This window comes from Protopterus annectens, chromosome 8.part0 (assembly GCF_019279795.1).
Source record: "Protopterus annectens isolate FY-2018-M chromosome 8.part0, PAN1.0, whole genome shotgun sequence".
Taxonomy (NCBI): domain Eukaryota; kingdom Metazoa; phylum Chordata; order Ceratodontiformes; family Protopteridae; genus Protopterus; species Protopterus annectens.
Genome location: NC_056741.1, coordinates 1348545030 through 1348556378, shown reverse-complemented (window position 1 = coordinate 1348556378; position 11349 = coordinate 1348545030). Strand labels below are relative to the sequence as shown.

The window sequence follows — 11349 nt, the reverse complement described above, 5'->3', positions numbered from 1 at the left end:
GAGAGGAAATGGGATGTGCTTTTTATCAGTCTTTTCTCAGGACCACTTGGGTCGAAGTTTTGGTAATGAAGCAGAACCAATACAGTTCTCAGTAGAAGCATTTTCATTCTCATTCTTCAGGTGGAAAAATAAAATTAAGATCTTCAGTTCTTAATATCAGGACACCAGTTCAGTGCAAAGGAAACGAGCACAGCTCATAAATCTGTACATACCTCTTGTTTAATAACAAAAGCACTGAGTTATTGAGATAGAATTTTTAACAAATAACTCAGAGTTTTGAAACACAGACATTGGTGCATACATATGGTGAATTACACAGTTCTCATCATAAGATAGTCAAGCTGATCTCTCTCTCTCTCACACACACACACACACACACATATACAGCATTCTCCAAAGAATGTAGGGTTCTAAAAATTCCAATGATTAGCTTTATCCTTGCCCTGCAATTCTGAAACTATGTGCAGTCCATTCCTTTCATCTTTCAAGAGGAGTTACTATCAGATCTATATGCTAACATGAACCTAGGCCACAAAACTGAAAACTATATTTCATTCGTGGAGAAACTACAATGCTCGTGCACTGCTTATAGAATGTTTACATAGCATAACCGAGTGCAGTTCTATTACATTTCAATGATCTTTATAGAACTGCAACTGAAAAAAAAAAACAAAGTTCTTTTGGGACAAACCTGGCAAGATGCCAGACTACTATGCTGATAATTCAGCTTCTGGAGCAAGTCATGGCATCAGCAGAAACAGTCAGGAAGTCCAAACGAGGTATTTCCACTCCAATGAAGAGTAAAGGCTCTGAAATCCAATGAGCAGCAGTGCTTATTGGCCAGTGGCTTTACTACCTATCAGTACTCACTGGAAGGGTGAGGGAGCAGTATAAGTTACATATGATATATACATAGTAGATTCTTCAGGGGAAAAGAATGGAGAATCTTCTCAGTTGTCTCCAATAAAATCATGTCAGCCCACTGTCACTGCAGATAATTTGCTCCAGACTGCATCACAGCACTCTGCCATTCATAACCGCAGCTGAAAGGCCACAGTGCCCAGACAGGCAGATCCTGCACTATGAGATGACAGTATCAGGCCATTCTGTGAAATCTTCATCAAATGAGTTTGTAGGGTCATGAAACTGTGATGGCTTGATCAGGGTAACATATGCAACACTAGCTGGGAGTAAAAGAAGCAAACCATGGAAAAAAAATACATACTTAAAATCCAAACTGCAAGAATGCCATGGCACCTCTGATCACATCCTTACCCAAAATAAAAGACCTCTTTCTATTTATTATTGGTGGGTTGGAAAATAATGAAAAATAACTATTTGCACTGCTTTACAACTGCCATTGCTATCAATCTGCAAGCAGCAGAAGACTCTTACCAGCTTAACAGTTTCTTTGCTCAGAAGCATTTTTAGAAGACTTTATCAAGGAAACTAAATGGAATTTAGAAAAGTGGCTTTGTGTCCTCTGAATTTTGTAGTCCCTCATATTTTATTAAACATGAACCGTCTGTTCCACATATAAAATAATACTTTTGACCCAAATAAAAAATATCAAAACTGTTACATTTAATCCTCTAAAAATATGACTTCCTACAGATGAGGAATACATACATGCAAACTAAGATTATCTGGTGGTAGAATCAGTTAATGATAACACTGTCTAAAGTCTCTGCCTCCTGCTCTTTGTTCTTGTTTTTCTCTAGCCCTGTAATAACAGACAGGTCAAAACTGTGCAAGTCTTTAACTTTAGGAACAAACAGCAACTTTTCAAAGGGTATGGCTTATGCAGAATTAAAATCCTGCTTCTTTGGGACCTGCAACTTAAGTTTCCAGAAGAAACATTTCCAAAATACAATATTTTAACACGTTAGCTACTTTAGAAGAGGCATCCTACTTCGACTCTGTCATGACTGGTGGGACATCAAAAGTAAAGCTCTTTCCAAGAATGAAGTTTACAGTCATTTTCCATGCGAGGCACAGGTTCCAAGAACACATGATGGGATAGGAATAGAACAGGATATTACTTGTAGGCCTCACAGGTTGCATAGTACTTCACAGACATCACAGCCAGATTTCATCACTGCTCATACTGGAAACTTTATAAATGTACCCCACCATCGGGAATCGCACAAAGCCTGTAAGTGAAAAAATAGAAAATAAATATGAATAGTGCTTATCAGATACAATTCTGCGTAACTAAGATGAAATTCTATGGAGAAGAGATGGAAGAAATCCCATGCATAATCAAGAGTGAGGCAAATTAATATAAAGACTGAATTTGCGATAATGCAATATGGGTACACAAAATTAAGAGAACAGGGTCTGGTCCCATGATGTATTGAGGTTAGGCTCCAACTATAACCCACACAATGTGGTATTGAGATTTCCAACTACAACCCAGACAATCTGTGTTCAATTAGTAGCGCTGGCAGAAGTGGAGCTGGACAATGGAGCATGGTGTGAGTAGATGACACTTAACTCACCCATCCTGGAGATGACAAATGTGGCTTTGGCTGGTTGCACTGATGACACCTGCAGGAATGTAGCTGAATGGTCTGTGGTCCATGCCCAGTAGAATCATGCTGCACAGCAATGCACTACTTAAGCCAAGAATGGCATATGTGACTGCATACATGCCCCATTCAGTAAAAGCACTAGTGGAGCAGGTGGAGCATGCAAAAAGCTGCTGCTATTGCAAGAAATTAGGGCCATAAAGCAAAAAAAAAAGATATTATACCCCATCAATAATGATGGCATCACTCCATTTATGCTCACCTTTCAATCCCAAGGAATGCATAAGCCACAGGACACTTACCCAGGAAAATAAACAGGCAAACTGAGTGGCCACAAGGGATGACTAGATGGTCAGAGGATGAATGGACCAAAAATACACACACACACTATAGAGCAAATGAAACAGGAGAATGTGAAGACACACAAAGAGTATAGAACAAAAAGGAATACACTTTCTTTCCAAAATGAAAAACTTCAAATCTTATCTTCCCATCCAGTACATGCACACTATAGTGCTTACAATATTAACTCTTTTTTCCAGTTTACTTTTAAAATCTCTGCCCTGCTTCAGAGTAATCCCCTACAAACAGAAAGTAGAAATATCTCGGCTGGTAAAAAGAAGTAGAACAGACAACACTGTAAATACTTGTGTAACACAAGATAGAAGGAAACCGAAAGATTCTGCTACTGGCTTTGTATTAGAAATGTACCTCGCAAGATGTGCAGTAGAAAGTCCTGTCCAAACCCCAGCCACCATCCAACAATCGGTGAAAGTAAAGTTAATATTCATACTGATGGCGGCATGAATATTCATTGTCTATTCGTAGTTTGCCCTTTTCCTCAAGGTAGTGTGATCTCAGAGTTGGTATATTTAATTTGCAAATTTGCAAGGGGGGGTGGGGGGGAATAAAATACATGCAGTCTTTTCTTTATCACGACACATCAGTTTCACCTGTCAGTCACTGAGGTTATGCCCACTTCTGCGCAGACCAGCCTACTAGGTACTTTTCTAATATAATACCCTGCTACTAAGCCCTTTCTTGCATCTTGGTTCAGACTACTATACCCGAAGTGAGCTCTAGAACCTGCCTGACTGAACCGGATTGGGGCAGATCTTGCTAACTCTTCCTGGTGAGACCAGCACTGAAGAAGGCTTTGCCAAAACTGGTAGGCTGGTGTTGTTTATTGGTGTTGCAACATTTCCTAAATAAAGGATTTTTACACTGCTGTTTGGAGCTAGCCGTTGTTTCTTTTCAGGCGGATCAGTCACCATCTTTCCTTGTTGTTTTGCTGTTGGCTCTTCTTGCAGCTGCCTTCCTGTATTGTGAAGTCCTGCTTCAGAAGTAACGTTTGTGCTATAAATAATGCACTATTACACAGCTTAGCATTCTGTAGTACTGAGCTGTGGAACTTTGCTTATTATTTCCTAACACATGAGAGAAGGAGGAAGGAAAACTATCTACTACGAAGCCTTTTTTTTTTTATTTGAGTTCAGAATAGCCACATGAAGCACAGGATCATGGTATTATCAGTCAACTACTCTAGCTCTTCGAAAAATAACTTCAACCTCCATCCTATTTGGGACCAGCTGCTAGATAAGACTATTCCATGAAAGTGAAATGATTATAAGACTTTTTTTTCTGTTGGAGTTAACTAATTTGTTTCTCCTTATACTAGTCACTTCTGGGTTATCTACTTTTTGCATAATTCTTTGCTACTGTACCCTTTTGGATTTTCCCGATTTAGTGATCTGATTGCTATTTCATTTTTGCCTTCTTATACTTATTACTCCTTGCCAAGTTGTCCACTATTGTTTTTTGCTCTGTTATTAAGCTTCCTAAGTTTACTGCTATTTCATTATTGTTGCAAAGTAACATTGCACTACTGAGCTATTCCTTGCCATTCAACTGTTGTATGCTGCTAAACAGATTTTGTACTACGTGCAGACATTGTAACAATTTCTACTTTTATTATTCTCTACTACAATCTTTTGCACTTTTCTGTTGTAAATTACGTGTTATTTAATTTCTATTCACTGTTTTGTTGCACTGTCCTGTTAGCACACTACTTTATACATTCACTGTTTCGTTGTACTGTCCTGATAGCACACTTCTTTATACATACACTGTTTTTGTTGTACTGTCCTGTTACCACACTACTTTATACATAACACTGTTTTTGTTGTACTGTCCTGTTACCACACTACTTTATACATAACACTGTTTTTGTTGTACTGTCCTGTTAGCACACTACTTTATACATAACACTGTTCTTGTTGTAGTGTCCTGTTATCACACTACTTTATACATACACTGTTCTTGTTGTACTGTCCTGTTAGCACACTACTTTATACATACACTGTTCTTGTTGTACTGTCCTGTTAGCACACTACTTTATACATACACTGTTCTTGTTGTACTGTCCTGATAGCACACTTTATACATACACTGTTCTTGTTGTACTGTCCGGTTAGCACACTACTTTATACATACACTGTTCTTGTTGTACTGTCCTGTTAGCACACTACTTTATACATACACTGTTCTTGTTGTACTGTCCTGTTAGCACACTACGTTTTATATATATATATATATATATATATATATATATATACACTGTTTTTGTTGTACTGTCCTGTTAGCACACTACTTTATACATACACTGTTCTTGTTGTACTGTCCTGTTAGCACACAACTTTATACATACACTGTTCTTGTACTGTCCTGTTAGCACACTACTTTATACATACACTGTTCTTGTTGTACTGTCCTGTTAGCACACTACGTTATACATACACTGTTTTTGTTGTACTGTCCAGTTAGCACACTACTTTATACATACACTGTTCTTATTGTACTGTCCTGTTGGTACACTACTTTATACATACACTGTCCTTGTTGTACTGTCCTGTTGGCACACTACTTTATACATGCACTGTTCTTGATATCAAACTGCTGCTACTGTTAGACTGATAGTGAAGTGTTTTTGCACTCAGACTTTGCTTGCTACCAAACTATTTGGGGTATTTCATCTGTTTATTTATCTGTTTGCAAGATTAACAGTCCACACTCAAGCCACTGTTGTTATATAGTACCATTTTCACACTGACTATTAGCTTTGTCAAATTTTCTCACATTTTTGCGACCCAACCTTACAGACCATATCTTACCACTGCCACTAGCAGCACTTGACTTACAAGTTAGCTGATTCTGTCAACATTCACCTCTTGTATTCCATACCTAACAAAACCTACCATAACCAATTTAGGCACTTAGCTTCAAACCCTATATTTCTGGTTAAACTACTTGTAAAAATATATCTTACATCATACCTGATCACTCTATTGGCACTAGGTATACAAAACAGTCCATGAACTGCTTCAAATTTACTGACAACCCATTACTCCCAGGCTCTTCCAACTCTACGTGTAAGAAATGCGACTTCTTACCCCTTGTCTGGAGGCATGTATCTGCTTCCACCACTGTTAGTGAACAGTCTTACACCACTACACCTACCCATGCTGAAGCAGTCATGAAATCTCTGTCTAAGACACACCATCTGAAGGACCTCAGCCATCTAGAGACACATTTTTAACTACATCCTCACACATTACAACAAGATGCACCATTTCTGTAAGCCTGAACCCCTAAGGTCACATGCAGGCCTGCTTTTAACCCTTAAGTCCGAGTTAAAAGTGATTCCTACTGGCACAGGACATAACAGACCAGACCTCACTGGATAAGGGCAGAGTTACTATCTGCTGTTTCTCTGGCACTATGAACAAGGATGTCACATGGACTCTCAAGACCTTCCACTAGCCTAAATACAAGTACAATCTCATTGTCACCAGTGTGGGATAGGAAGACCTTAGCTAGTCTACATTAAGAGAGCTGTAACAAGACACAACTGATTTTGCTACTTATGTCTCTAAGGAGGGTAAACCACTATTGGTGTGCAGTATTCTTCCCTCTCCACGAATGATGCCTAAATTCAAAGATGGAATAACTGGATACAACAGCTGCCTTATTAACTGGTGTTATTCTAGCTGGATCCACCAGGAGTCTTGCTTTGCCTGGGACTGCCTGTACCTTTCAGCTCATGGCTTTCCCATAATACATAGAGCTTCTAATTCCCACATAGTGCTTTTTAGGCAATATTCCAGTCATGAGCGGCACAGTGCTGCAGCAGATAGTGTTGTCACCTCACAGCAACAGGTTCTCCAGTAGTTCTCGGCTGGGGTGCCTTCAGTGCAGAGTCTGCATGTCCTCCCTGTGTTTGCGTGGGTTTCCTCTGGGTGCTCTAGTTTCCTCCTACATTCCAAAGACATGAAATAGGTGGACCAGACACTCTAAATTAACCATAGATGTGAGTGTGCATGTCAGTGTGTTGTGTCAAAAAACAACTGCGATAGGGCTAGCCACTTGGTGGTGTAAACTTTGGCTCAAGCTGATTGTCACTGTTGAAGTGACACCCCAACCCCATATGCAAAAATGGGAAAAAGGGGTTGTGGATGGATGGATAGACTGATTCAACTCATGAGCATACTGACATAGCAAATTCTAATTCAAACAATATCAGGGTTGTGCTGCTCAATGTTAGAAGTGTTAAACAACAGCATGTCAGCGCTTCAGGCTTAACTCACCCTTGAAGACAAGCACATTTATGTACTGACTGAAATGTGGTTTCAGACCAATAATGGGACACCCTCCGCTCCATTGTATTGTATTTATCATGTATTCAGGACCACTAGAAAATGTGAGGAAACACCCAGATTTATTAGTCAACTCACTGTCTCACAGCAGACATTGCATGTTACCAACCTAGAACTTTTAGAGGTCCCACTGTATCTAAACAAAACTGCCTACCACATCAATGTGAACTATAGGTCTTTTTCCATATCCCCACCAAATTATACTGATTTCCTAAATCAACATAAGCTACCCATAAAACCTAATACCATTTTATAGGCAACTTTAATCAACCCTCTATCAAATGGCAAAATTATTTAACTTCCACAAATATGCCCAGTGTTTCCTCGAGTTTGTAAATACCATCTTCTCAATCCAAATTGTCCTTGCACTCACCAGGATTGTTAACCTCTGTGACCTTGCCATTACAAAATGCTCCCCCTCGTGTTCCACCCCACTTGTCTCTACCACTCTGGTAAAATATGATCACCTAGCCATTACCTTCACCTTGAAAACATGTTTTCCCATCCATAAAAACACCCAGAGTATGTTAGAATTATTCTAATGCCATTTTACTACTATTACAGATGCCCTGGACAAGCATGACTGACATATTCCACTGAACAAAACCACTCATGATGTGCACCTACCTTAACATATCCCTCACAGTTCTGCTTCCATATGAAGAAATGTGTAGAAGTGGTTAATCTGTTCTAAAATGATAACATTAATAAGTTAAAAAATATGACAGTAAGTTGGAACTTTCATATAAATCAATTCTCTGACTCTTTGTAAAAAAATTCTTCTCCCACACTATTAAAATAAACTTAAAAGTATTAAGTAAAACCCTCACGCACACAATTGGAGTGCAAAGTCAGTTTTGCAACTCACATCTCTTCTGGATCCAAGGATGCCCCCTCCCTTTAAACTCCTCCTTTATCAGATCAATTACTGAATACAATGACCCCTTTGGAATATGTCTCTCTAGTACCTTCTGCAACTTGAAAAGCCTCAGAGATTCCCAACTAAAATATTCCTTGGTTTAAGCCACTTTAGCAACCCTAACAGACAAAAATCTCCATCCTTCTACTCAGTCTCTTACAGGATCTTGAGAGACAATCTGTGTCTAGTGATTCATGCTATGAAGTACCCCTTACTTTTCAATCTAATGTAAATAGCTTAATTAATAACCTCTCTGAAGATAAACCATCCACTGCATGCTGATGTAATACGTTTCTTACCTAACATATTCCCTACCTTTGGAATAGATTCACTTTGCACATCAAACACAGTACCTCTCAGAAAAACCTTTAAACCAATCCCCAAAGACTGGATGTATAACTGTAAATGCATGTCTGGCATTAATGCAAGTTATCTTAAATCTAGAAGTGAAACTCATCTATCCTTATCATTACATAGATGATCTGGAAAAGCTTCTCAACGGTTCTCCATCTGTAAGCCTAGTATAAACCTATAAAACTAAAAACATATATGGTGTCTCTGGGAAACACAGGGAAGCACTTCTTCACAGAAATGGTCGTGAGTATGTGGAAGAACTTCAAATGAAAATAGTGAAGGGGCAACTAACAATAAATTCAAATTGCGTCAGACGGTCTGAAAGGAATGTTATCACTTGATTAACAGAAATCAAAGTCAAATATCAATTAAACTTTTGAGCATTATAGTACAGGGTGTATAAATAAGCATACTAGATGGTTTTGTGCCAGTATCACGTGTTTCTATTTTCAAATACCAAAAAACAAAACAATATAGTTTTCAAAAGTCATTGGGCATTGACAAGATTGTGAATTTTTGATGCTAAGGATTCAAACATTATTAACAGAAATATAGACTGTGTGCTCTGTGACTACAGACAAATGTCATCACACATACAGGACTACACTACAGGCTCTGAGAGTTAGATATTTAATAAGAAGAGGGGAATCGCATTAACTTCACAGAGAAAACAACAGTACAAAAGGGTTGTAATCTCTTAAAATTCCAAGTAAACAGCAGTAGTAAAGAAGGCCCAGATCTGTGGCATGAATGGATGAAGCACTGACTATGCCAAGATTACCAGAGATCAATTTGCAGCTGGAGCTGCTAAGAGGAGAATGATGGAAGTGAGCAACCATTTTCTTACCCATCGGGGGGAGGGGGGAGTTGGAGGTGGAGATGGTTCTGCCTACAGTAATGGCAACATCTACTGCAGAGACAGGGGCACAGCATGCAGAACTAAGGGGCCCCGCAAAGCAACAATGGCATTAGCTAGATGGTCAGCAAGAACAAGGGGCTAAAAAAATATCTGTGGTGAAGGATTTGTTAATGTAGATAATACAAGGTTCCCTAAAACAGTCATGGAAACCTATTCTTCTATTCAGAATTTTTATTACATTGTAGTAAGAGTGATAACATCAGTCAAGTAATAAATTTATTATCACCACTAAAATATTGGATACTACATTTCTTCATAATGGTTTATTTGTGACAGATGTATATATTTTTGACAAATATGGGGTATTCCGACCATTTCTCTATAAACTGCCAGTTCAGCCAATTGACATTTCAAATATAATTAAAACACTTTTTTATAGGTTGCTGACAAGTGATCTGATTATAATTTTTTTATCCATGGCTTATTCTATAAATACTTGGAATGCAGAGGCTTTCCTCCAATACTCTCCCATGATTTACAACTTGAAGAATAAACATTTTTACTTGACACTGCCCACGGAACAAGCTTATTAAAACTATGTTGCTAGTCAATCTGACTTTGGACACACTGATTTTTCCAATGCTAGCTGCAAGTATCTTTAATGACATCCTAGTGGAAGTTACAGCCCTGGACCTACAAACTGAAACCCTGAAATCAATAACTAAATATAAAAGTCCGAGATAAAAACAGCCACAAAACAAAAGCAACAGTCTCTGTGACTTTAGCTGCATATTAAAAGAAACTGAATTTGTAAGTTTGGAGAACTCCCAAGTCCTACAGAATATGAGAAACCAGGATAGCATCATCAGTTATAAAGAGGAAAATATCACCTGAAATAGCCTGTGAGAATTTAGAGTAATATCAACAGGAGGACAGACTGTGGGGATCTTAGAACTCAGAGTTCTGTTGCTATCTGCACTGATACAGGAAAGTAAAGTAAGAACACAGTCACTATGAAAGTCAGAAACTAATCTGAAGGAACAAGACTTTTAAATCGTTTGAATTTAGAAAAGCATACATTATGTACTACATGGAATGTGACAATGTAATAAATGGGTACAAGAAAGAGTAAAATGAGACTGGGAATTCAAGATGGTGTCCACAGGAACAGGAAAGATGTGTTCCAGGAATAAAGGAGAGCACATGTAGTACTGAGACAATGGATTTTAAGTCAGGGCAACAGGAACAGGAAGTAAGAGTTCATACACGTAGGGTACTGTAAGAACAAACATTTGAGAGATTCTGAGAATTTAGCTTAATGTCATGAGGAATACACAGAGCAAGTTTTAAAAAGCACAAGATGGCTTTAGCAAAATAAACTCTGAGAATCACTGTAACAGCAGCAGCAGAAGATATTGCAGATTCTGATAATGTGAGGTTTTATCAGCAGGGACTATGAGATACTTATTCTGAATATTCAAAATACTGATAGCAGAAATACAGATTATGGAATCAGAAAATCCAGGGAGGTATCAATAGCAACAAAGGTAGGTCACAAAACATGGACTGCAGTCACCAAAACCAAGGATCATGGGCTTTAGAAATTCAGGGGGTTTACCTTTATAAAGCCGAATCACAGTGGTTCGAATGCTAATATGAGCGACTCGAAACCACGAAAGTGAAAACGGTGAGAGTCCTTAATTCAGAAAACAGCAAATCGAAAAGCAGATTCGCTGTTTTTCAAACATTAATGTCGAACGAAAAAAAAAAAGTGTACAGCGGGGGGGGCAAGCTGCGCACCCCCACATCTCCCCATGTTAATATTCTAACTCCGAGATCGCACTACAGTGGGGAAAGGGACCATTTCCCGATCCCCACTATAGTGCAATCCACCCTGAATGTGCAATGAGCGACTATCAATGTGCATTCGCTCATTGCACATTCGAACCTTTTTCCATTCGGCGTTTGCAAATC

At 38.6% G+C, this 11349-nt stretch overlaps 1 protein-coding gene across 5 annotated transcripts in view; it reads right to left on the bottom strand.

Annotated features, from left to right (window-relative positions):
• Positions 1-201: 201 nt before the first annotated feature.
• The window catches only part of TMEM25 (transmembrane protein 25), a 311798-nt gene continuing 300650 nt past the window's right edge, over positions 202-11349 (bottom strand). For all 5 annotated transcript variants that reach the window (XM_044080903.1, XM_044080901.1, XM_044080899.1 and 2 more), the window contains one exon: positions 202-2153. In XM_044080903.1, the coding sequence (XP_043936838.1) occupies positions 2080-2153 (74 nt within the window). In that variant the 3' untranslated portion in view covers positions 202-2079. The remainder of the gene's footprint in view (positions 2154-11349) is intronic.